The sequence below is a fragment of the Tachysurus fulvidraco genome, chromosome 7 (assembly GCF_022655615.1).
Source record: "Tachysurus fulvidraco isolate hzauxx_2018 chromosome 7, HZAU_PFXX_2.0, whole genome shotgun sequence".
In the NCBI taxonomy this organism is placed as follows: domain Eukaryota; kingdom Metazoa; phylum Chordata; class Actinopteri; order Siluriformes; family Bagridae; genus Tachysurus; species Tachysurus fulvidraco.
The window spans coordinates 4,692,341-4,720,038 of record NC_062524.1 but is presented as its reverse complement, the minus strand read 5'-3'; the positions used below and the strand labels follow the sequence as shown (position 1 = coordinate 4,720,038).

The window sequence follows — 27,698 nt, the reverse complement described above, 5'->3', positions numbered from 1 at the left end:
AAGTTCCAAAAATATTAGAACTTTTTAAAATGTTTTATTGTAGCTTTGGCCCACGATGAATTCATGCAGATGAACAGTTACACTGCTGGGTCACTGAATGATAAACTATGCTCAGTGATTCATATATACAGAAAATATTTTACACAAACACCTTTCAGTTCATGGAAAAACAAGTCAAATCCAGAAAAAAAAATCCTATTATTTATATTATACTAGCAATAAATAGTCTCTTTTTTATATTATACTAGCAATAAATAGTCTCTTTTTTTTTACTTCTATTATGAAGTAAATAAGGACAACTGTGCAGCTTGTCATGAGAACCTGAACAGTTTAACTGTAGTAACTATTACACCACAAATTAGTTTGAAATCAGCTAACTGTAACTGTGCATGGCATTAGGTCTGGAAATGACTTTGTCTATTTATCTTTATCTTTATCTTATTAACTTTATCTTTTTTCTCAATCATCAAATCATAATAAAGTGTCTCCTTTGATCCATCAAGTGAGATGAATTTATCCTAGCATGAAAAACTGTTTCATATGAGATATTAAGTGAGCAATATTCTAATGTAACTGAAACATTGATGACACAGGAACATGAAGCCAAGGGTAAGTGGTTATTAGAGCTTTAGAACCCTAAAAATGACCTCCTTTAGAAGTTTGCAGCAGCTGCAGTGTATATGTGGATTAAAAACTCAACAGTTTTGTGCTTCTTATTTTGTAATAGTAATTCTAGTAATTGCCCCTCTTATAATTTTTCTCTCTGGTTTATTCTCATTATCTAAAAACCCTTTTGCATCAGAAATTATTATCTTTGCCTTAGAGATAGAAAAACTGTATGAAGCACTGAAGGTGGAGCATCAGCAAGTTCAGGAGGATCTCGCAGCACGCAGTGGTAAGATTTGCACCATCATTATAGGTAGATAAATACAGTGGTGTGAAAAAGTGTTGGCCCCTTCCTGATCTTTTTACACTTTAATGTTTCAGATCATCAAACAAATTTAAATATTAGTCAAAGATAACACAAATAAACACAACATGCAGTTTTTATTATTAAGGGAATAATAATAACTCTATATAATAATTATATATATATATATATATATATATATATATATATATATATATATATATATATATATATATATATATATATGCCAACTAGTGGTTATATTGTGGTTCATGTGTGATTTAATTATGTTCAACTTTATAATTTATTAAATGATAATGAATACAAATGTGTGAAACATCAGGAGCGCATCCTTGCCTGCAATGATAAGACTTGTCCTTTCCTCTGGTTTACTCGAATCCTTCATCAGAAGCACTTCTCTTTTGTTTTAGAGACATAAAGATTGTATAGAAATTAAGAAATTAATACAAAAGCATCATAAGTTTGTTTCTGCATGCAGTGGGAAGTTTAGTCTGTTTTCTCCGTCTGTTTACTCCCATCATCAAAAAACATTTGCATCAAAATATTTTTTGTTTAGTTTTAGAGACAGAGAAACTGATTGGGATGCTGAAGGCAAAATACCAGCAAGCTCATGAACGTCTCTCTGTATGCAATGGTAAGGCTTTATCCTGGCAGTACTTACTCCAAGGGGCAGTTATTTTAAGCCTTAATGCATGTGATCTTGCATTATTTTTATTTTTCTTATATAATAAATCATGTACCAAATTGTGTAGAGTGTAGTATATGTGCAGCAGAAGGGAAGATGCCACCTGAAGCAGGGATCAAACACGGATCTCCAGGTTATAAGCTGAATTTTCAGAAAATCAAACCCACACACAGGATAAACACTAGACTTGAATAAATCTGCGCAAATTTGCTTAAATCTTTCGACCTCACACCTACTAGCACCCCTACAGCTCCATAGTTCTGGATGGCCATGGATTTGGAGACCAAATATGTCTGCAATGCATCTCCTTACTTGGGAAAGTGCCCCAGTCGCCCAGGGTCCAGCTTGCGCAGTGAAGCACGAGCGATTTGCTACTGCACCGGGCATTCCAATGTCCTCCTCTACCCACACAGTGCCGTCTGGCTCAGGCAGGGCTTCCCAGTACCACTGTGCATCTTCTGTGGAGGCATGTTGGGTTCTTGTTCTGTCTCAAAATTCACTTTTGGTGTTATAATTCATTGATGGCCAATGAAAATGAAATGACATCATTTTATTCTGTATGTGTACGAACATGTCAAAAGCCATAGACCATAACTTCACTCAGCTTATGACATTTGTCTACAAACATACATTGGAGACTGAAGTGTTTGCAAGTTTTCATTTTATTCATGTATTAGCAACTTTTCATTCTTTCCCAAGTAAGGGATATCTCATACACACTCCTCTTCATGTCTCATACACACTCCTCATGTCTCATACACACTCCTCATGTCTCATACACACTCTTACTATTCCATGCACACTCCTCATGTCTCATACACACTCTTACTGTTCCATACGCACTCCTCATGTCTCATACGCACTCCTCATATCTCATACACACTCCTCATGTCTCATACACACTTCTTTTTTTTCTGGAGGCCTAATGAAATGCAATGCCCAATTCGTGTGTGTGCATGTGTGTGCATGTGTGTGCATGCGTGTGTGTGTGTGTGTGTTAGTGGACATTTTATGTGTGCATTTTTGTGTCTGTATGTATGTTCATTGCGCTGAAAAGGGCAAAAGTGTGACCTATTGCCCCACTAAATGTGGCCGGGTCAAATTGACTCGGGAGGACTTGAGGAGGAATGTATTTATTTTACGAACACATATTTCAACGAAAATAGACTAAATTAATTTTACTTGCAAAGTTCATAATTTGGAACAATCCTGGTAAATTTCAGGGAAATATGTGGAAGGAAACCCAAGTTATGACACATTAAACTTTCCAGATGAGTCAAATAGACCCCAGGTCTGCACAAGGGTTATATAAATATGATATGTACTATGCCAATGACAAACCTTAGCACACAATTTTTTATAAATAAAACAGACTACTTTGTATAGATAGGCCGTGAAGGATTCCATGTCACACAGAGGTTTGGCCTGCCTTGGATCTGAGCTACTCTGAGTAAACAAATGCAAATGAGCCAGGCCTCACAGGTGATGGGGGTGTTTGCAAAACAAAAGCAGGGCTGAAGAACTGTGAAAATCTCAACAGAGGGGAATCACACCTTGGGACCCGCACCAGAAAATAAAAAAGTCAGTAAATCTAGTGTAAATCCCTGACACAGATTTATTAATTTAAAATAAAACTAGCACATCACGACTTGACCATGATCCAGAACAAATGAATGGATACACATGGATACCTGAGATCACAATGCAGTCAAATATATATGACAAAACATCAGGCTAAATGGAGAAGAAGTGACACAGCAGTACAACACACCTGGGGAACACCTATGGTTAAACAGCCACCAGCACCCCCTCTGGTGGTCTGTCAGGGAAGTGTCCCAGTAGCTCCTGATAGTATGTTTTAAATAGAAATAAAATGTTTCACATAACTGTAAAATTTGTTATGTAGTTATTATATAATCTAATTTCATAAATGTTTTTTTTAACTGTTCAAAAAAGCAAAACAAACCTGCACACTTTGTGAGGAAGGATGGAAGTCTCTTGGTTTAAAGTGTTATTACTTCTCCACTGATAAACTGAACTGGACACAGAGTCGAGATTACTGTGTGGAGAAAGGAGGTCACCTGGTGATTATAACCAGCCAAACTGAACAGGTGAGTGTAGAGCTTCTCTTTATAATTTAATCTAATCATTTACTTATTTAATATAATTGTTTTCTACATTAGGGCTTTTTAATTTCACAAATTGGAGAAACACACTGGATTGGATTGAATGACTTGGAGACTGAGGGTCAGTGGATGTGGGTGAACAACAAGCCCTTAAATGAGACGGGTGTAACGTAAGGACAGTGTTCACTCACACACTCTATTTCTCATTAACCTCTTCTTTTCTTCACACTAAACTCATTTTACTATTACAAAGCTCCAATAATATATATACTCATTTATGCAGAAAATAAATTCAATATTTAGGAAACTTATTACAGTTTTTATGTCTTATGTATGTAGGTTCTGGTTTAGTGCTCCAAAGGGACCAAATGAGCCTGATAACTGGAAAGAGAAGGACCCTTCGGGAGAGAATTGTGCTACTCTGGGGAATGCAAATGTTAACACACATAACTGGTTTGATGATTCTTGTAGTACAATCAAAAAGTACATCTGTGAAAAGTAGAAGACTTTTCACTTACATTTGAGTCTGAAAATATTTGTTTTTATGAATTGAGGACAGTTCTTGGTTGTTGACTATAACTATTTGATAGTAAAAAAAACAGATAACATGAAGTTTACTGCATACAGTATTAGGGATACCACTTTTTCTCTTCCGATCCGATTCTGATACCAGAGTTTGCCAGTATATCGGCCGACCGATACCGAATGTATACAACTCGTTTAGTTATTAAGATATATTTGTGTCTGGCAAAGCAATACAAAAATGCCCTTTACTTGATGAAAAATGAAAACACAAGAAACCTTAATAAAAGTTCTAATGCAGTAGAAAACAGTACTTTTAACAGTTAGTGGCAGGGGCGATTCAAGGATTTCATCTTTAGGTGGGTTTAGCCCTCAGTGAGAATATAAAACAAGAAGAGTTTTATATTATATATTATATGACTACATAGTAATCAAAAAAGTTAAGGTATAATTTAAAATGGCAAAAGTGGACACCAAAAAAATGCAAGCATAAGAGATATTAAGCTTAAATCTTTCCAAAACATGTTTAACAGGATAAATCCTATGTAGAATTTTGTAAGACACCTCCTTACTTTTATTGTTGACACAAAACCTGTTCAGTATTTTCCATGCTTTGTCCCAGTATATATGACCAAATAAGGAAGACCAAAAAAAACTTGCTGCAGGGAAAGAAACACAACAGAGGGCATTTCTTATAATATAATTGCTACACTTTTGTTTCAAGATATTAACATTGCCGATGTATAAACTACCACAGAAGTCATCTATATTAATTTGCAAAGAACTCGAATTCTTTAAAAGAAATACAACACTCTTTGGAATTGCATCAAAAACAATAGCAAAATCTCTTGGTTTAACCGGTAGTTGGAATTTTTCAAGAAACTCTGTGTAAGACAACAAATACCCATCAGAATTCAACAGCTGCCTTACCAAAATAATCCCTTCATTAATCCAATTTTGATTAAAAAAAGTGATTTGTTTTAAAATAAGATGTCTTTATTATTCCAAATGCAATAACTGTGTGGTGAAAAATTGTGTTTATAGATCAAATTCCATGCTAACAGGGCCTGCCTATGGAAGCCCGCCAGTTTAACCGGAATTTTATCAACAGAAAAATTGCATTTCAACAAAAATGTTATTCCAACAATAGAGTTAAATATATAATTAGGAAATACATTCCACAAACTATCTTTATTTTTCATAAATTCTATTAACCATCTAATCTTGAAAGTATTATTGAGTGTACTATAATCCAGAACCTCTAGCCCCCCTTGTTCTTTAGTATTGCATATGACCTCTTTCTCTTAAATAATGTTTTTTTTTCCTCCAGATAAAGTCATACAATATCTTATCCAAAACTTTCATTACAGTGGAGGGCACCTCTAATGATAAAGAAGTATATACAGATCTGGAAATACCTTCTGCCTTGGACAATAACACCCTCCCAAAAATGGATAAATCTCTCATTAACCACAAGTTAAATTTCTTTTTCGTTTTTTCAATAATTGGTTCAAAATTTAACTGGCTTCTTTGTTTATCATTTTTGCAAATGACTATACCCAGATAAGTTAGCTGTTGTTTAACTGGAATACCTTCTATTTGTGTAAGTGAGCAAGCTTTTAGGGGAAACAATGCAGATTTATCTAGATTCATTTTAAGACCCGACGCATCAGAGAATTACTCAATAACGTATTTAGGTTATGACCGTTACCCTAGTTCCCTGAGGAACGAGACGTTGCGTCGAAACGCTATGGGAACGCCCTCTGCGTGATCGCGCTCTGAACCACGTGTGTAATCTGACCAATAGGCGTTGGGACGTGACGTCATCGGCGGGTGACGTCGCGTAAACAGGAAGCTACAAATGGCTGCGAGATGGACAAGACGCTAGCTCCTGTGAGAGAAGGTAAGCGCCGCAGGGATGCAGGGAGTGTGGCATGGAGACGCAGCATCTCGTTCCTCAGGGAAATAGGGTTACGGTCGTAACCTAGAGATGTTCCCTTTCGGAACTCGAGCTGCGTCGAAACGCTATGGGAACAAGTGTCCAATCACGCCATACTGACCAGACCCTGCTTAGAGAGTGAGGGCCTCGGCACCTGCACGTAGGACAGAGGAGCCCGGGGTGGCTCTGCGGTCAAGGTCATAGAACCTGACAAAAGGTCAGCGGGGTGGACCAACCCGCAGCGTCACAGATGTCTTGGAGTGCCACTCCAGCGGACCAGGCCGTAGAGGCCGCCACACTCCGGGTGGAGTGAGCTCAGACCCCGAATGGTGCGGGGAAGCCAGAGGGCTTGTGAGCCGACAATCGCATCCACTACCCATCTGCTCAACGTCTGCGTGGCGGCCAGGAAACCCTTCCTGTTAGGGCCCAAAGCAGACGAGCAGCTGCACCGATTCTCTCCACGGACTCGTCCTGCGGAGGTAAGTGACCAGTGCTTGCACTGGACACAGTCGGTTCTGTCGCTTCTGTTCGGGGGCTGTAAATGGAGGAAGCTCTGGAGCGGAGAAGGGTCTCTCCTACCTCGGTAGAGAGACCAGCCGCTATGAACTGTGCCCCCTCAGGGGCCACAGCCACAGCCTCCACAGCTCTGGGCGGGGGTGCACCAGGGTTCTGCCCGCCTGTGAGAGGAGATTCCTCCTGGGAGGAATTTCCCACGGAGGGCCCTCGAGTCGGGACACCAGATCCGCACACCATGGCTTGCCCGGCCATCGAGGTGCTACCAGGAGGAGACGGACTCCATCCCAGCGAACTCTCTCCAGAACTCCAGGGAGCAGTGCAATCGGAAGAAAGGTGTACAGGCGTAGCCTCGGCCACGACTGTACCATGGCATCCAGACCTAACGGGGCTGGGTGAGAGAGAAAGAACCAGAGGGGACAGTGCGAGGTTTCCCGGGTCGCAAACAGATCCACCTGGGCTCTGTAGAACCTCCGCCATATAAACTCCACCACCTCGGGGTGGAGACGCCATGCGGTCCAATACATGGCGATCTCTCAGGTCCGGGAGGAAGTGTTTTAACCCCAAAAACACCGCCATCATCTCCAGGCAATTTATGTGCCACGAGAGACGTGGGCCTGCAGCTGATGGCGCCGCGCGAGAGGCGGCGGACCCTCCCCCTCCAAAACGAACCCTCGGGTGGAAAGGTGGGGAGTGAACCGCTGGAGGGAAGCCGTGCCCTGAAGCACATCTTGTGGCACGGCAGACAGACCGGCCTCCATGACCCGAACGGCCAGAGCCACGTACTGCGGCCATTGAGACCTCCTGAGAGGCGGCGGGCCTCCCCCATCCAGCCCTCAGGTCACCCTGCTCCCTCCTGAGCCTAGAGCGTCACCTTGAGCCCACGCTCTGTCTCTGGGCTTCGCGGTGGCCAGAAGGACAGGCTGGGGCTTCCGCCGAACAGCCCCACGAGATCGCCGAGGGAGGTACTGCTGAAACGCAGCCGACTGCTTGGAACTTGTGTACGACCGCCGTTACAGCGTCGCCAAACAGTCCAGGAGGAGCCATCGGTGCGTCCAGTAGCACAGATCGATCCTTGTCCGGGAGGTCGGACAAGGTGAGCCACAGATGCCTTTCTGTGGCCACTGGGCCGCCATGGACCGCCCAACGGCCCGCACCGTGTGCTTCGGCGCCTGAAGAGCCAAGTCGGCAGTGCGACGCAACTCCTCAATATCAGCCGTCCCGGAGCTAAGTCCCTCATCCAAATCACGTAGCAGGTCAGCCTGGTATGCCTGCAACACACCCATGGTGTGGAGGCAGCCCACGGCCTGACCTTCCTTACTAAGGCTGACGTAACACGTAGCGGCTTAGTGGGGAAAACCGGAGCCTTTAGCGATGATGCTACGTTAGGGGAGAGATAGCTAGCCAGCGTCTCTTCCACACGTGGCATTGCCCCGTAGCCGCACGCCTTAGCCCCAACCACATTCGCATAAAACGAGGAGTGACTAGCAGAAGTGCGCGTAGAGTACGGGGTTTTCCAGGATCTGGACACCTCGGCGTGCAGATCGGGAAAAAATGGCAGGCTCTGGCGCCGAGAAAGTGACACAGGGCGCAGGAAACGCTCATCCAGCTTACTGGGTGTGCGCTGCTTCTGCTGCTCCACCGGCCAATCTAAATCCAGTTTGGCTATGGCTCGTGTCACGACCTCGAGGAGCTCCTCATACAGCACAGGCTGTGAGGAGCCCACGGGCTCGCTAGCATCCATCAGCTCTCCTTCCTTGCAGGGAGAGACATGTAATGCTCGCACCGGGAGAAGAAGCAGCCATCAGACCTGCTTCTCCGCGAGAGCCGGAGCTCGATTCAGCAGACGAGGCTGAAGAGGACTCATCCGCCTCCAATCCCGCTGCTAAATCGACCTGCGAGCCCCACGAGCGTCGGCGCTGCTTTGCCTCGGCAAGAGCAGGACCGGAGCCGCGAGGGAGAGCGCTCTTCTCGAAGAGCGCTCTCCGGGAGCGAAGCGTGCGCATAGCCATGCGGCTGCAATGCGAGCAATCGACTCCCTCGAGAGCCGATTGTGCATCCAACGCATCGATTGTGCAAATCCTTCCCAGGAATAAAACGGGGACACGGAAAAACACACTTTCGGAATATCTGTCTGCTATACATCACTCGATCAGAAAAACAGTATCAGAAAACAGCACTTACCTGAACGAGCAGAAGCTAGAGTCTTGTCCATCTCACAGCCATTTGTAGCTTCCTGTTTACGTGACGTCACCCGCCAATGACGTCACGTCCCAACGCCTATTGGTCAGATTAAACACGTGGTTCAGAGCGCGGTCACGCAGAGGGCGTTCCCATAGCGTTTTGACGCAGCTCGAGTTCCGAAAGGGAACTCTAATCATAACTGGAACCTCAATTTCGTTTTTTTAAAAAATAGCCGTATCATCAGCAAACTGACTAAGTTTAAATTCTGTACCTAAAGCACTGACTTTTCTTAATATGCACTGCCAAAATTTGAGTGACTAACAAAAATAAAAAGGGAGAAAGAGGGCATCCTTTTCTAATTCCACAATTGATATCAAACCTTTGTGAAGTTCCACCAGCAAGTTTAACCGAGCAATTACATCCGTTATATAATGTTTTAACTGCTTTTAAAAACAAATCACCAAAACCCAACAACTTAATAACTTTGAAAATAAAATCATGATTTACAGTATCAAAAGCTTTATAGAAGTCAATAAATAAAAAATAAAACTGTCATCATTTAGTCTGTCAAGGTGATTATAATCAATCATATCCAAGACCAGCCTAATAATATTCATAATATGATGGCCTTGCATAAAACCAGACTGTTCTTCATATATGAATTTGTTTAAACCTTGTTTCAATCTTCTTGCAAAAATCATCGCAAACAATTTACTGTCATTATTGAGCAAACTAATTGGTCTCCAATTATCGATAAGTAACTTATCTTTGTTGGGTTTGGGAATCAATGTTATGATGCCTTGTTTTAATGAAGCTGGCAATTCACCTTTATTTATTGCTTCTACAAAAACTGATAGTAAAAATGGTGAAAGTTCCTTAGAACTCCTGTAGAACTCCCCTGTTAGCCTGTCGTTGCCTGGTGATGTATTGCTTTTTAGCAGGTTAATACACTCTCTTAACTCCTCAATATTAATTTATTCATCACACAAGTACAGAAAATCCTGATCTATTTTTTTGATGTCACTCATAAATTTTATTAAAAAACTATCAATACTGGAAGTGGTCAAGGTGCAGGAATACAAATTACTATAAAATGGGCTACATACTTTGAAATATCTAAATGATTATCTACAATTACGTTGTTGATCATTAATTTTAAGACTAAGGCAAATTCAATGTTTCTCTTTTCAAGGCCAAAAAAATATTTAGTATTTTTCTCCCCTTTTTCTAACCATTTAAGTCTAGATTGCACAAATGCTCCTCTTGCTTTTTCCTCATACATGTTATCTAATTCAGTTTGTAATACATTTAATTTCTCAATCTCTTCCCTTTTGGTTCCCTTTTTTGTTTTACTCAACTTCAAAATTTCCTCAATAACGGATTTCTCTTTCACTCTTTTACATTTTGCTACAAGTTTACCCTGGTTAATAGCTGCTGTTCTAATGTCAAACTTCATTAGTTCCCAGTATTTTCCATACAGGTTTTCTGTACATGCACCTGCCCAATATTTCTCAATAATTTGTTTAATTTGAATCTTGAAGCCTTCATTTTCTAGCAATTTTCTATTTAATTTCCAAAAATTACCATTTCTTTTACCTGATTTACCCTGCACCAAATCCATTTCAATAAATATTCCTTTATGATCTGTCATTATACATGGTTCAATCAGGTCTGAGGTCACATTATTAATTATATTGTTAGTCACTAACCAATAATCAATACGTGAGCACAGTGAGGCATCCTTATTACTCCATGTATACTCCTCCCTGTTTGGATTTTTATATCGCCATACATCTATAATACCCAATCTAGAACACACATTGACCAGTTCACTACCAGGGACAGGATATCTTTTACGAGGCCATCTATCAAGTGTTTCATCTAACATGGTATTAAAATCCCCTCCCCATACAATTTTGGAAAAAGGATATATGACAATAAAATACTGAATTCTAGACTCAATATGTGAAAAAAGTATATTATTGTGGGCTTTGTTGTTGGTGGCATAACAGTTAACCAAAATAAAAAACTCATTGTCCTTTACTATAACTAGTAGTTTCCACAATCATCCTTTTCAAACTCCAATATCTGCCCGGTAAATCTATCTTGTAAAATAGCGACCGCTGCCGATTATTACCGAATGATAACCAAATTTCTTTTCCCCATTGACTTTTCCAAAATTCGGCATCTGAAGAACATGCATGTGTCTCCTGGATAAAACAAAAATCTACATTTTTTTCCTTTGCAATATAAAAACAAAGCTTTTCTTTTTAACTGATCATGAATACCTCTGGCATTGATAGAAAAAACAGAAAGTGACATAGAAAGAACAAATAATTACTAAGATCAACCACAAGAGTAAATAAAGAACTTAGACTTTAAACTTTCCCACACTATTCCCACAAATATTCTATATTAATAAACTATAATAGTTACAAACATCTTAATAGAACATAACATGTTTCATATTATTATAACCAACATATCAATAACAACACTAACCTCCGAACAGTAAAGTTAAGCCTTTACTGTCCACCTCATACATTAGTTACATCATTGCTAGTTTATCTGTTTTCTTCTTCAAAACAAATCTCTTTCCCATCCACAAACGCCCGTGCTCTGCTGAAGTATGCATTCTTGCCCTCCTTCCTTGCTTTCTCAACAGCTGGCCAAAGACGATTCCGTGTTTCTCTGTCCGATGCAGTCAAGTGCTCTTTAACGCGTAGACCTTTAGTAGTTAGGTACTCATTGTTTTTGGAATTCTTCCAGATTAAATCTCTGGCGGTACGAGATATGAATCCCATAATAACCGGTCTTGGATTAGCTGTTCTACCTTTATCCAAAGTTTTTAAACTACCAAGACGATGTGCCACATCCAGAGAGTCCGTTATCACATGTTTGTCTGTACCTGAAACCAGCGCCTTGCATATCTCCATGACTCTCATTTTCACATTCTCAGTAGGTTGTTCGGACAGCCCGTATAAACGAAGGCACCATCTGTGGCTGTAGCGTTCCTGGTCCTGAATTCTTGCGTTCATTTCACTGACCCTTTTCTCCAGACGTGAAGTTCTCATTTTCCCTCTGCAGTCCCATTACATCATTGTGCACTGAAGTAAGAGATTTGCCTAACTCTTCTATGTTGGATGAATTCTGCTTTTACCATTTTTTCAATCTGATCGGATCTCTCGTTAATCTTTTCAGAAAGAATTCGGATGATGTTTTCTTGCACGTCGCTCAAAGAAAGTTCCTTTTCTTTAGCCGAGGTGACATTTTTTTGCCGTTTAGGGGCCTGATTTTTGCTTGGTGTGTTCGGACAGGAATCACAATCTCCTCCTGTTTTCACATTACAGGCATACCAGTGAATTTCGTTAAAGTTTCTTTTTTCATTTACAGCCTCAACTTCCATCTCTGCACCAACATGAGCATCCTCCGCAATTTTTAAACGTGCACAACACCACATTGGAAAACTTTGTAGAAAACGTTTGCACTGTCCAAAAACTGTCCAATTGTTTATAATTTCGACAACCAGTAACTATCTTAGATATGTTAGTTAGCAACTATATAAATATTATACCTTCATTTATGAGAAATACCCATTTCTTCCTCAGCTTACAAAACCACGACCTCACCGGGCGCCATCTTGAAACATATATATATATATATATATATATATATATATATATATATATATATATATTTATATATATATATATATATCCATCCATCCATTTTCTACCGCTTATTCGGGGCCGGGTCGTAGGGGCAGCAGTCTAAGCAGGGACACCCAGACTTCCCTCTCCCCAGACTCTTCCTCCAGCTCTTCCGGGGGAATACCGAGGCGTTCCCAGGCCAGTCGAGAAACATAGTCCCTCCAGCATGTCCTAGGTCTTCCCCGGGGCCTCCTCCCAGTTGGACATGCCCCTTAAACAGATGCGCGAGCCACCTCAGCTGACTACTCTCGATGTGGAGGAGCAGCGGCTCTACTCTGAGCTCCTCCGAAGTGACTGAGCTCCTCACCCTATCTCTAAGGGAGCGCCCAGCCACCCTGCAGAGGAAACTCATTTCGGCCACCTGTATCCAGGACCTTGTCCTTTCAGTCATGACCCAAAGCTCATGACCATAGGTGAGGGTAGGAACGTAAATCGACTGGTAAATAGAGAGCTTCGCCTTACGGCTCAGCTCTTTCTTCACCACAACAGATCGGTATATCAACCGCATCACTGCAGAAGATACACTGATCCGCCTGTCGATCTCCCACTCCATCCTTCCCTCACTCGTGAACAGGACCCCAAGATACTTAAACTCCTCCACTTGAAGCAGGAGCTCTCCACCAACCTGAAGGGGGAAAGCCACCCTTTTCTGGCTGAGAACCATGGCCTCGGACTTGGAGGTGCTGATTCTCATCCTCGCCACTTCACACTCGGCTGCAAACCGTCCTAGTGCACACTGAAGGTCCTGATTTGAAGAAGCCAACAGGACAACATCATCTGCAAAAAGCAGAGACGAAATCCTGAGGTCCCCAAACCGGACTCCCTCTGGCCCTCGACTGTGCCTAGAAATCCTGTCCATATAAATAATGAACAGGACCGGTGACAAAGGGCAGCCCTGCCAGAGTCCAACATGCACCGGGAACAAGTCTGACTTACTGCCGGCAATGCGAACCAAACTCCTGCTCTGGTCATATAGGGACCGGACAGCACTTAGCAGAGGGCCCCGGACCCCATACTCCCAGAGCACCCCCCACAGGTCACCACAAGAGACACAGACGAATGCCTTCTCCGGATCCACAAAACACATGTGGACTGGTTGGGCAAACTCCCATGAACCCTCCAGCAACCTGATGAGGGTATAGAGATGGTCCAGTGTTCCACGACTAGGACGAAACCCGCATTGTTCCTCCTGAATCCAAGGTTCGACTATCTGCCGAATTCTCCTCTCCAGTATCCTGGCATAGACTTTTCCAGGGAGGCTGAGGACTGTGATCCCCTGTAGTTGGTACACACCCTCCGGTCCCCCTTCTTAAACAGAGGGACCACCACCCCAGTTTGCCAGTCCAGAGGCACTGTCCCCAACCGCCATGCGATGTTGCAGAGGCGTGTCAACCAAGACAGCCCCACAACATCCAGAGACTTAAGGTGCTTAGGGCGGATCTCATCCACCCCTGTTGGCTTGCCACCGAGGGGCTTCTCAACTACCTCAGTGACCTCAGCTTGGGAGTTCGACGAGTCCACAACCGAGCCCTCTGCCTCTGCTTCCTCAGTGGAAGACATGTTGGTGGGGTTGAAGAGATCCTCAAAGTATTCCTTCCACCGTTCAAGGATGTTACCAGTCGAAGTCAGCAGATTCCCACTCCCACTGTAAACAGTGTGCGCAGGGCACTGCTTCCCCCTCGTGAGGCGCCGGACGGTTTGTCAGAATTTCTTCGAGGCCAACCGATAGTCCTTCTCCATGGCCTCACCGAACTCCTCCCAGACCAGAGTTTTTGCCTCTGCAACCACCCAGGCTGAAGCTCGCTTGGCCCTCCGGTACCTATCAGCTGCCTTCCGGAGTCCCCCGAGCCAACCAGGCTCGATAGGACTCCTTCTTAAGCTTGACGGCATCCCTTACTTCCGGGGTCCACCACCAGGTTCGGGGATTGCTGCCACGACAGGCACCGGAGACCTTACAGCCACAGCTCCGTGCGGCTGCGTCAATGGAGGTGGAGAACATGGTCCACTTGGACTCAATGTCTCAGACCTCCCTCGGGATTTGGTTGAAGCTCTGCCGGAGGTGAGAGTTGAAGAGCTCTCTGACAGGAAACTCTGCCAAATGTTCCCAGCGGACCCTCACAGTATGTTTGGGTCTTCTGCCAAGTCTGTCCAACTTCCTCCCCTGCCATCGGAACCAACTCACCACCAGGTGGTGATCAGTTGACAGCTCCACCCCTCTCTTTACCCGAGTGTCCAAGACATACGGCCGGAATTCAGATGAAACAAACACAAATTCGATCATTGACTTCCGACCTAGGGTGTCCTGGTACTGATTGACAACCTTATGCTTGAACATGGTGTTCGTTATGGACAAACTGTGACTAGCACAGAAGTCCAATAACAGAACACCACTCGGGTTCAGGTCGGGGGGGCCGTTCCTCCAATCACGCCCCTCCAGGTGTCACTGTCGCTGCCCACATGAGCGTTGAAGTCCCCCAGTAGAACAACAGAGTCCCCGGTCATAGCACTTTCTAGCACTCCTCCCAGATATGCCAAGAAGGTCGGGTACTCTACACTGCCATTTGGCCCATAAGCGCAAATAACAGTGAGAGACCTCTCCCCGACCCGAAGGCGCAGGGAAACAACCCTCTCGTTCACCGGGGTAAACTCCAACACATGGCTGCTGAGCTGGGGGGCTATGAGCAAGCCCACACCAGCCCGCCGCCTCTCACCACGGGCAACTCAAGAGTAGTAGAGAGTCCAGCCTCTCTCGAGGAGTTGGGTTCCAGAGCCCAATCCGTGCGTGGAGGTGAGCCCAACTATCTGTAGTCGGTATCTCTCAACCTCCCGCACCAGCTCAGGCTCCTTCCCCCCCAGAGAGGTGACATTTCATGTCCCTAGAGTCAGATTCCGTGTCCGGAGATTGGGTCGCCGAGGCTCCCGCCTTCTACTGCCACCCAATCCACATTGCACCAGCCCCTTACAGTTTCTCCTCCAGGTGGTGGGCCCACAGGAGATTGGCCCCACGTCACTCCTTCGGGCTGAGCCCGGCCAGGCCCCGTGGGGTAAGACCCGGCCACCAGGCGCTCGCATGAGAGCCCCAACCCCAGGCCTGGCTCCAGGGTGGGGCCCCGGTTACGCCATACCGACGACGTCACGGACCTTGCTTTAATTTTCTTCATAAGAGGTTTTTGAACCGCTCTTTGTCTGGCCTGTCACCTAGGACCTGTTTGCCTTGGGAGACCCTACCAAGGGCAGAAAGCCCCAGACAACATAGCTCCTAGGGTCATTCAGGCACGCAAACCCCTCCACCACAATAAGGTGGCAGTTCAAGGAGGAGATAATTTATATATAATTTGTTTATTTTTAACATGTAAACAACCATGTACACAATTTATATAAAAAATCTTTTTCAGACACCATAAAGTTTCACTTTTCTGCCACATTGTAAAAAGTTGTATTTTTTAGCTTGTCTTCACCACTAGAACATCAGTAGATTATGTGTGTGGATTACTTAAAATTTCCATCTGTTCATCTTCTCTAAACTAAATAAAAAGTACGGAAGTGTGTGTGTGTGTGTGTGTGTGTGTGTGTGTGTGTGTGTGTGTGTGTGTGTGTGTGTGTGTGTGTACTCTGGGGAGTAGTCACCTATAGTCGATTTGAGAATGATCTGAAACTTCACCTCAGAAAGTTCGGACACCGGAGTAATGAAACAGAAGACACATTTTTATCAAGACAAGTAAGGGCAGGCCAGAAACTCTGGGAGCCTGACTTGCAAAGAAGACATAGCACAAAAACACACATAGTAGAACACAAACAATATCACAGGTTGTAACAATAATATAAGTACTGGAGGGTTGTTATAGTTAGTTCTGTTTATTTAAGTAGGGGCCTCTTGGGAGGGGGAGGTGTTACTTTCCACCATCCACTCCGGAAGGTACATCTCTCCCACTGCTATTGCACTTGAGATACTATCTGTATCTCACTTCCTTTCTGATTCTAAATAATTTTATAGAGTTACTACCAATTTTTCAATTTCACAGTTCAATTTAAGATTCTAAAGTGAAGCACTGGTTAAACAATGGGACGAAAATGGTAATTATCCTACAGTTAGAGATCAGATTTAGAGTTAGATGGCAGTAATGATGCCGGCTTCTAATTTTGGCCATCCTGCAATAGATATTGAATATTTTTTTGTGAAATATCTGTATCATTTGATCCCTTCGATAGTAAAAAGAATAAAAGAATAATTAGAGTAAAAATATTATACTAAGTGGTTTCAATTGCTTTCTGTTTCCTTTAATAGTTAGCATTGTACTGTACTGTACTGTATTGTACTTTACATGTGGGTTAAAAACTCAGTTGTTGAGTTTTGTGCTTCTTATATTTTATAAAATACCCTTCTTTATTTTCTGGTTTGTTCTCATCATTATCTACAAACCAAATTATTCTCTTTTTCCATTGAGAAAGAAAAATGTGTGAAGAACTGACTGAAGCATCAGCATCACAATTTCAGGAAGAAGAAAACCACAATAATGACGACTGCTTGCTAGTGTGAACTGAGAGTGAGACCAAGATGCTTAAGTCACTCATTCCATGTGTTGTGAAGCAATAGCAAGGTTCAGAAATGCAAGCTGTCTATGAAGATATAAGTTTTGATCTCTGCAAAATGGACAATAGTGAAAACTATAACTCTCCAACAGGTAGACATCTGAAATGTTTATACATGTAAAAATATTTAAATACATGTTTGATGGTTATGTTTGATATCGTTTACATGAATGTTGATTTTCACTTCTCATTATCAGACACAGAGGATGATGTTTATGTGAATACAGAAGACTGTCACGCAGAGCTGAAAAATTCAGGTACTGTATGTGTTTGTTTGATGATTAAATAAAAAAAACAAAAAAATTAAATTGAATCTAAAAAAGATGGCAAAATAGACAGTCTAAGAGGCAGAAATCTGAACAAGTGCTGTAAATGATGAGCACCATTTAAATGCTCATAATCACACACAGAGAGGACGATGTTTATGTAAATACACAGGACAGAAAACGCACAACTACTTCTTTCTTTTATCAATATTCTAATTATCTCCGGATGTCTTGTGTTAATGTGGGAGAACCTGCCAGAAGGACAGTCATCAGTTCTCCAACAAGAGCTTTTTAATTTCCTTTCTTCCTTATGATATCTTCATAATGGGATCATGGAAGTCAATTCAAGAAGCTTTTATTGTCATTTCAACCATATATAGCTGTTGCAGTACACAGTGAAATGAGACAATGTTTCTCCAGGACCATGGTGCCACATATACAAAAAAAGACAGAGCTAAGGACTTAGTAGTCCTAGCCACACAATGTGCATCTGTTGAAACAGTGCAAGACAAGACAAACAAGAGAGACAGGACAGTGCAGGACAAAAGACAGTGCAATCAAAAAATTGCAAGACAATACAAAAAAGACAATACACAAGAGACAATAGACAGAAACGGCACCAGTGTAAATACTGTATGTTCAACAATATTGCGTGTGCAGAAATACTGGAATGAACACAGTGTTATAGCAGCAGTTACCTGAGATATTGTAAAGTATTTTGCAAAACAGCAATCAATCAACTGAAATGTCAGACAGAATGTGCAAATAGCAAACAAAGTGTGCAAGAACAGCATATAAACAGAATCGATGGATGTACTGTATATTGGAAGTGTGTGTTTAATGTATGTCTGTGCAGTCCATAAAGTTAATGTGCAAGTGAGTGTTGTGCTCAGTACAGTTCAGTTATTAAGGAGTCTGATGGCTTGTGGATTGTTACACAGTCTGGTCGTGAGGGCCTGAATGCTTCGGTACGTTTTTCCAGATGGCAGTAGGGTGAAGAGTGTGTGTGAGGGGTGTGTGGGGTGAAGAGTGTGTGTGTGAGGGGTGTATGAGGTCATCCACAATGCTGTTGGCTTTGCGGATGCAGCATGTGGTGTAAGTGTCCATGATAGAGGGAAGAGAGACTCCAATGATCTTCTCAGCTGTCCTCACTATCCGCTGCAGGGTCTTGTGATCCGAGATGATGCAGTTCCCAAACCAGACAGTGATGCAGCTGCTCAGAATGCTCTCAATGGTCCCTCTGTAAAAAGTACTGTAGTCAGGATGGGGTTAGGGAGATGTGCATTTCTCAGTCTTCGTAAGAAGTAGAGATGTTGCTGGGCTTTCTTGGTGATGGAGCTGGTGTTGAGTGACCAGGTGAAGTTCTCCTCTAGATGAACGGCAAAAAATTTGTTCACACAACTGTACAAAGGTGTGACTTCAGGATGGTCCAAGGCTGAAATAGCACATTTTTTAAAAAATTCACCTACAACAGTTCCTGGAAAAATGAAGTTCAGTTTAAGACTGTAATGTGACACACGGGTTGGGAAACGGGAGGAAAAGTTAATTATCCAACAGGTAAACATCTGAAACTGCTATTAATATTTTAGATGTTGTAAATATATGTGATCAGACATCACAAATTACAAAGAGTTTTAAATTGTTAGGATCACAAGCAGTGGATGATGACAATGTGAACACACAGCAGCAGCATCCGAAGACTAAACAACGCACAGGTATGTGTTTGTACTCATTATACTATTATCTCACTTCTACTTGTATAATTTATTAACTAAAACATGTTTAATATTTAGCTTCATCTAGATACAACATCATCATATCTGCTCTTGGTCTTCTGCTGCTTGGAGCTTTATCATCACTCTGTGCTGTAGGGATCTTGTGTGAGTATTAAATAGCACTTTAATCTGTTGTTCTCATTCAACAAATTACAATAAATAAAATAGTTTGATGGTTAAGTTAGAAGGATTCCTTTTACAGGCTATTTATACTAGAAACATACAACACATTACAATACAATATTTATGTACCTTTGGTGCATGAAAAGTTTTCATTCATCTACCTGTATGTCTGAGTTTAGCCCTGATGTTCTTGTTCAACAGATCACAATAAAGTTGTTTCTACTGAGATATTAAGTGAAGGACACGAGAACACTACAGCCGAACTGATGGTGCTAAAACACAAAGCCACTGGTAAGAGGTTTCTGAGGTTTTCCTGTTTGCTTCAGCAGCCAGCTGTTGGTCTTCCTCATGTCCTAAAAGTCTCCATACAAACACTTTTTAGCTATGTCACATTTCATTTGTCACATATACAAACAAACACAGTACAAAGTGTAGTGAAATTTTTTTTAACTGTCTAATATAAAATATATATAATAAAAATAGTTACAAATAGAAATAGAATCATCTGTATACAAACTAAGCAATATACAAACCATAAATATATATATAAATAAATACATGCGCCACCTAATGGTTATATTGTGTTTCATGTATGATTTACTCATGCTCATCAGCTGCTTTAAGATCAAACACATCACATATGATTTATTAAATGATATTGAATACGAAAGTGTGATGAATCAGGAGGGCATTTCTGCCTGCAATGATAAAACAAGTCCTTTCCTCTGGTTTACTCAAATCCTTCAAAAAGTAATTCTTCATCAGAAGCACTTCTCTTTTTTTTAGACACAGAAAGATTGTATAAAGAACTGAAGGCAAAGCATCATGAGTTTGTCTCTGCATGCAGTGGTAAGTTCAGTCTGTTTTCCCCTTCTGTTTATTCCCATCATCAAAAAACCTTTAAATCCATTTTTTTTTTAATAGAGACAGAGAAACTGATTGGGATGCTGAAGGCAAAATACCAGCAATCTCATGAACGTCTCTCTGCATGCAACGGTAAGGCTTTATCCTGGTGGTACCTACTGCAAGGGGCAGTTATTTAAAGCCTTTAATGCATGTGATCCTGAATGTTAGGAAGATTATTTGTTAATGGAACACATTATTATTATTATTATTATTATTATTATTATTATTATTATTATTATTATTATTATTATTATTATTATTATTATTATTATATAAATCACGTATCAAATTGTGTAGTGTGTACTGTATGTTGTATAAAACATCAGGGTAAATGGAGAAGAAGTGACACAGCAGTACAACACACCTGGGGAACACCTATGGTTAAACAGCCACCAGCACCCCCTCTGGTGGTCTGTCAGGGAAGTGTCCCAGTAGCTCCTGATAGTATATTTTAAATCGAAACCAGATGCTTCACATAACTGTAAAATTTGTTATGTAGTTATTATATAATCTTATTTCATAACTGATTTTTTTTAAACTGTTCGACAAAGCAAAACAAAACTGTACAGTTTGTGAGGAAGGATGGAAGTCTCTTGGTTTAAAGTGTTACTACTTCTCCAATCATAAACTGAACTGGACACAGAGTCGAGATTACTGTGTGGAGAAAGGAGGCCATCTGGTGATTATAACCAGCCAAACTGAACAGGTGAGTGTAGAGCTTCTCTTTATAATTTAATCTAATCATTTATTTATTTAATATAAGTGTTTTCTACATTAGGACTTTTTATTCTCACAAATTGGAGTAACACACTGGATTGGCTTGAATGACTTGGAGACTGAGGGTCAGTGGATGTGGGTGAACAACCAGCCCTTAAAGGAGACGGGTGTAACGTAAGGACAGTGTTCACTCACACACACTATTTCACATTAAGCTTTTCTTGTCTTAAACACTAAAATTATTTTACTATTACAAAGCTCCAGCAATGTATATATTCATTTATGCAAAAAGTAAATTCAAAATTTAAGAAACTTTAAACAGTTTTATGTCTTATGTATGTAGGTTTTGGTATAGTGCTCCAAAACAGCCTGATAACTGGAAAGTGGAGGACCCTTCGGGAGAGAATTGTGCTGCTCTGGGGAATGTAGGTTTGATGATTCTTGTAGTACAATCAAAAAGTACATCTGTGAAAAGTAAAATACATTTCTCTTACATTTGAGTCTGCAAATATTTGTATTTATGAATGGAGAAAAATTCTTGGTTGTTGACTATATAAATATTTGATATTGAAAAACAGCTAACATGAAGTTTACCTACTTACTGCATATATATATATATATATATATATATATATATATATATATATATATATATATATATATATATATATATATATATATATCTCACAATTTATATAAAAAATCTTTTTCAGACTACATAAAGTTTCACTTTTCTGCCACATTGTAAAATGTTGTATTTTTTAGCTTGTCTTAACCCTTAACCACTAGAACATCAGACGATCATGTGTGTGAAATCTTCTAAATTATTGTACTGTAAGGATGAACATGTGTCTATTTTGTGAATGAAGTGTGTCCAGATTATGTTTGCTGAAACTAGATGTAATGTAAAGTTGCTTTGAATAAAGAAATTTATGAATTAATAAAAGTGTTCATGGCTGGGAAAAAAACAGGTTTGTTATATCTTTATTTTTATTTCATTTTACTTTCAAAATTTCCATCTGTTCATCTTCTCCAAAAAAGTGAAAAGGGTGAAAAAAAGGTGGTAACTAAATTAAAAGAACGGAGGTGTGTGTGTGTGTGTGTGTGTGTGTGTGTGTGTGTGTGTGTGTGTGTGTGTGTGTGTGTGTGTGTGTGTGTGTACTCTGGGGGGTAGTCACCTAGAGTCGATTTGAGGATGATCTGAAGCTGCACCTCAGAATGTTCAGAGTTACAACCCAGTCTAGGTTTCGGCCACACAGAGTAATCAACTCCTGGATTAAGGAATGATTTCAGGGAGTTTGGGAAATAAAACTATATTTTAGGAGCTTCCATCTTTTAAAGAAAAGCAGCAAAAATATAGCTTTATTTCCATATCACACACACACACACACACACACACACACACACACACACACACACACACACACACACACACACACACACACACACACACACATTTACTACACACAGAGATATAAAACCTGTATGAAGAAGTGAAGGTGAAGTGTCAGCAAGTTCAGGGAGAAGAACATCACATTATATCACATGCCTATTGCTGTCTAGTGTGAGGGTGAAATCTATCGGGTTCCCCTGAAATTACTCTAGAAAGCAGAAGTCACTCGTTTCATTTGTAGTGAAACAATAGTGAGATTCAGAAGTGCCATCTGTCTATGAAGATATGAGTTTTGAATTCTACAAAATGGACGATAGTGAAAACTATCATTCTCCAAAAGGTAGATATCTGAAATGTTTATACATGAATAATTAAATACATTTTTGATGATTATGCTTGATATCATTTAGGCAAGGCAAGGCAAGGCAAGTTTATTTGTATAGCACATTTCATACACAGAGGTCATTCAAAGTGCTTTACATAGAAATTAGAAAACAGTTTATAAAAGAGAAAAAGAAATATATATGAAAAATAAGAAACTCGATAAAATCATAACAAAAACAAATAAAAATTAAAGAAAATAAATGTAATTTTAATAGAAACAGTTTAAAATATGTTAAAAAGAATAAAACAGGAGTAAAAGTGATTTGGATAAAAAGTGCATTGTTCATTTACCTGAACAAATGCTTTAAAGCTTTTCACTGTTCATTATCAGACACAGAGGATGATATTTATGTGAATACAGAAGACTGTCGCTCAGAGCTGAAAAACTCAGGTATGTGTTTGTTTGATGATTAAATACTGATACTGAGAACTAATGAGGTTATGAAATGACAACAAAAAAATACATTTACACCTCATAACATAAAATCATTATACTGATTATCTCCACATGTCCTGTGTAAATGTAAGAGATCCTGCCAGAAGGACAGTATTCAGTTCTCCTGTAACCAGAGCTATTTAGGGTTAGGAGCCTAGGGTTAGGTTTCTTTTTTTTTATAAAGGAACAAGGAGTGACACACACAAAAGGACAGAAAAAACTATTGGTATATTGTAAAACAGGAAAATGTACTGTATATGTAAACTTGACTTCACTTTTGGGGGCAGGTTCCTTTTCTCTGTTTTCCTGTGTTATGGAGTTAGAGAAGTAAAACTATTTGTGTTGCTATTTTTCTTTTTAGGGAACAAGTTCCAAAAATAGTAGAACTTTTTAAAATGTTTTATTGTAGGTTTGGCCCACGATGAATTCATGCAGATGAACAGTTACACTGCTGGGTCACTGAATGATAAACTATGCTCAGTGATTCATATATACAGAAAATATTTTACACAAACACCTTTCAGTTCATGGAAAAACAAGTCAAAACCAGAAAAAAATCCTATTATTTATATTATACTAGCAATAAATAGTCTCTTTTTCCTGTATTATGAAGTAAATACGACAACTGTGCAGCTTGTCATGAGAACCTACGAGTGCACATTCCTGTCCTGAACAGTTTAACTGTAGTAACTATTACACCACAAATTAGTTTGAAATATCAGCTAACTGTAACTGTGCATGGCATTAGGTCTGGAAATGACTTTATCTATAATGCAAAGATGTATGAAATAACTAACCCTTTTCTCTCAGATATCTCTGACCGCACTGAGCTGAAAGACAAGAAGAAACCAGGAAAGATCTTCAGATCTGCTTTTGGTCTCCTAATACTTGGTGTTTTATTAACACTCTGTGTTGTAGGGATCCTTTGTAAGTGTTAAGTTGTGCTTATCAACTTTATCTTTGTTCTCAATCAACAAATCATAATAAAGTGTCTCCTTCGATCCATCAAGTGATATGAATTCATCCTAGCATGAAAAACTTACATTTCTTTGCTTAATTAATTAATTATACATTTAGTTTTTATTGCTCTGTGAATTAATTTAACCCTGAGTATTTTTCTTCAACAGATCACAATAAAGTGGTTTCATATGAGATATTAAGTGAGCAGTATTCTAATGTTACTGAAACATTGATGACGCAGGAACATGAAGCCAAGGGTAAGTGTTTATAAAAGCTTCCTGTTTCCTTTAATAGTTTGCTGTAGCTGCAGTGAATACAGTATGTGTATTAAAAAGAACAGTTTTGTGCTTCTTGCCTTCTAATAGTAATTCTAGTAATTGCCCCTTTGTTATTAATATTTATTTATTTATTTATTTTGTTTATTCTAATTAGAGACAGAAAAACTGTATGAAGCACTGAAGGTGAAGCATCTGGAAGTTCAGGAAAATCTCACTGCATGCAGTGGTAAGATTGTCCCATCACAATGGGTAGATAGATGGGACCCAACAGTTTTGTGCTTCTTGCCTTCTAATGGTAATTCTAGTAATTGCCCCTTTGTTATTAATATTTATTTTTTTTATTTATTTTGTTTATTCTCATTAGAGACAGAAAAACTGTATGAAGCACTGAAGGTGAAGCATCTGGAAGTTCAGGAAAATCTCACTGCATGCAGTGGTAAGATTCTCTCCTCACAATGGGTAGATAGATGGGACCCAACAGTTTTGTGCTTCTTGCCTTCTAATGGTAATTCTAGTAATTGCCCCTTTTGTTATTAGTATTTATTTATCTTTTCTGGTTTATTCTCATTAGAGATAGAAAAACTGTATGAAGCACTGAAGGTGAAGCATCTGCAAGTTCAGGAAGATCTCGCTGCATGCAGTGGTAAGATTCTCTCATCACTGTGGGTAGATACTGTACTGTAGATAGCTGGGAATAACAGCTACTAAGCCACAAAGTGGTAGACCGTGTAAAACACAGGTCAGGTTCAGCACATGCCGAGGTGCACAGTACTGTATGCAGAACTCACCAACTTTTTGCAGAGTCCATAGCTATGGACCCCCAGTCTTTGTGTGGCCTTCAGATTAGCTCAACAACAGTGCGTAGAGTGCTTCATGGAATGGGTTTTCATGTCTTAGCAGCTGCAACCATGCTTTACATCACCAAGTGCAATGCAAAGCATAGGATGCAGTGGAGACATGTTCTCTGGAGTGACAAATCACACTTCTCTGCCTGGAAATCCAATGGATGAGTCTTGGCTTAACTATTGCCAGGAGAATCGTACTTAACTGACTGCATTGTGCCAAGTGTAAAGTTTGGTAGAGAGGATTATGGTGTGGGGTTGTTTTATAGGGGTTGTGCTTGTTCCCTTAGTTCCAGTGAAAGGAACTATTAATGCTTCAACATACCAAGACATTCTGGATAATTTCCTGTTTCCAACTTTGTGGGAAGAGTTTGGGGATGGCCCCTTTCTGTTCCAACATGACATGGATGAGTGAGTTTGGTGTAGAGGAACTTGACTGGCCTGAACAGAGTCCAGGTCTCAACCCAACAGAACACCTTTAAGATGAATTAGTGTGGAGACTGCGAGCCAGGATTTCTCGTCCAACATCAGTGTCTGACCTCACAAATACACGTCTAGAGGAATGGTCAAAACTCTTGTGGATAGCCTTCCAATAAGAGTTGATGCTGCTAGAGCTTCAAAGGGTGGGATAGCTCTAAATTAATCACACCAGATTAAGGGGATGTCATTAAAGTTCATGTGCGTGTTAAGGCAGAAGTTAGATAGATAGATAGATAGATAGATAGATAGATAGATAGATAGATAGATAGATAGATAGATAGATAGATAGATAGATAGATAGATAGATAGATAGATAGATAGATATTTGACTATACTGTATTTTCATGGTAAATTGAGAAAGCATGTTTCATATTTTGGGACACATTTTTTTAATTGGTCTTTACTTTCGTCTTAAATGGCACATTTCAATTATTTGTAGCATATTAATTTGTGGCATCAGTATTTTATTATAGCAATACATCATATAAATGCATCGTTATTAGTAATAATACTGTATATTACTCATGATAATGTTATATGTTTATACAAACAAGCAAAGTCATGCAATATAGAGTACACAAATATATTATCCAGTCTGATTTTCATCTTGTTTTGACAAACAGCAAATAAAAACATTGGACAATGTGAGGAAGGATGGAAGTCTCTTGGTTTAAAGTGTTATTACTTCTCCAGTTTTAAACTGAACTGGGAACAGAGTAGAGATTACTGTGTGGAGAAAGGAGGTCACCTGGTTATTATAACCAGCCAAACTGAACAGGTTTGAGCTTTTTTTCTTTCCAGTATTTCAGATAAAATGTAAAATAAAATTTTTCATATCTATTTCATTGAACTTATTATACTGTAGTTATAAGCTTTATGTGATGTTATTTTCTATATTAGAATTTTGTGGTTTCACAAATTGGAGAAACACACTGGATTGGTTTACATGACTTGGAGACTGAAGGACAGTGGATGTGGGTGAACAACAAGCCTTTAAAGGAGACCGGTGTAACGTAAGGACAGTGTTCACTCACACAGTCTATAAACTCATTTTACTGTTCTGTTTACTGTGCTCCAGTAATACATCTACTTTCTTTTTTTTACATGAAATGAAATAATTGTTAAAGAAACTAATTACATTAAACTGATTTTATTCTATAAAGATTCTGGTATAGCGCTCCCGGGAGACCTGATGAGCCTGATAACTGGAAAGAGGAGGACCCTTCTGGAGAGAACTGTGCTGCTCTGGGTCATGTTAATGGTGACACAGATAAATGGTTTGATGCTCACTGTGGTGCAATCAAAAAGTGCATCTGTGAAAAGTAAAAGACTTTTCTTTTTACTTACATTTATGCCTGCAAATACTCGTTGTTTTTTTTTCAACAGAGAACAATTCTTGGTTGTTGAATATAAATATTTGATATTGTAAAACAGCTAACATTAAGTTTACCTACAGTTTGTATCAAAGGTTTATTTGACCTAATAGTTGTCATAGATATTGTATAGCAAACTTTACACCTACTGTATGTCTTCATATTTCATGTTGAAAAAAAAATTCCAACTCAGGCTAGTGAGACGTAATGAATTCCAGTTTACTAATTAAGGTGTTATTGCTGTCTAGATAAACAGTTCACTCCTTTACTAGCATCTCAACATAATATAACAATGTATACATTTTCATATCTATGAACATTTACTATGTACTTTGTAATGTTAAGTTGCTTTGAATAACATTTAGAAAGCAGTAAGAATGAATAAAAATGTAGATCTTAAAAATATGTTGTATGGTTTCGTTTTTGTTTTAAAAGATGATGACTTGCACTATGTCAGCATTCCAGTTCCAGGTTAGTCATATGGTGTTTAGGAGGGTAACAAAGGATGGATAACAAAACATATGGTTTTATTCATACATTCATAAGAACAGCCATAAACTTATTG

The 27,698-nt window shown here is 40.0% G+C and overlaps 2 protein-coding genes across 7 annotated transcripts; both read left to right on the top strand.

Annotated features, from left to right (window-relative positions):
* Positions 1 to 584: 584 nt before the first annotated feature.
* Positions 585 to 4,036, top strand: LOC113662802 (C-type lectin domain family 4 member F-like). The gene is made up of 5 exons (XM_047816099.1): positions 585 to 609; positions 803 to 895; positions 1,488 to 1,565; positions 3,573 to 3,727; positions 3,800 to 4,036. Exons 1-5 carry the CDS (start codon positions 585 to 587, stop codon positions 3,914 to 3,916), a joined length of 468 nt encoding a protein of 155 aa, XP_047672055.1. The 3' UTR covers positions 3,917 to 4,036.
* A 13,114-nt stretch (positions 4,037 to 17,150) lies between these two features.
* On the top strand, positions 17,151 to 27,143 carry LOC113662797 (C-type lectin domain family 6 member A-like). 6 transcript variants are annotated; one of them, XM_047816605.1, is made up of 10 exons: positions 17,151 to 17,292; positions 17,398 to 17,457; positions 19,113 to 19,181; positions 19,260 to 19,346; positions 19,566 to 19,655; positions 20,151 to 20,213; positions 20,289 to 20,360; positions 20,822 to 20,976; positions 21,049 to 21,161; positions 21,331 to 21,586. In XM_047816605.1, exons 1-10 carry the CDS (start codon positions 17,217 to 17,219, stop codon positions 21,485 to 21,487), a joined length of 942 nt encoding a protein of 313 aa, XP_047672561.1. In that variant the 5' UTR covers positions 17,151 to 17,216; the 3' UTR covers positions 21,488 to 21,586. The 6 variants fall into 6 exon arrangements, with proteins under 6 accessions (XP_047672561.1, XP_047672560.1, XP_047672562.1 ...); XM_047816604.1 differs by lacking the exons at positions 17,398 to 17,457; positions 19,113 to 19,181; positions 19,260 to 19,346; ... (4 more) ...; positions 21,049 to 21,161; positions 21,331 to 21,586 and adding exons at positions 23,096 to 23,155; positions 24,011 to 24,127; positions 24,328 to 24,417; ... (4 more) ...; positions 26,661 to 26,773; positions 26,924 to 27,143 and having other exon boundaries at positions 17,188 to 17,292; XM_027177918.2 differs by lacking the exons at positions 17,151 to 17,292; positions 17,398 to 17,457; positions 19,113 to 19,181; ... (5 more) ...; positions 21,049 to 21,161; positions 21,331 to 21,586 and adding exons at positions 22,559 to 22,720; positions 23,096 to 23,155; positions 24,011 to 24,127; ... (5 more) ...; positions 26,661 to 26,773; positions 26,924 to 27,143.
* Positions 27,144 to 27,698: the final 555 nt, after the last annotated feature.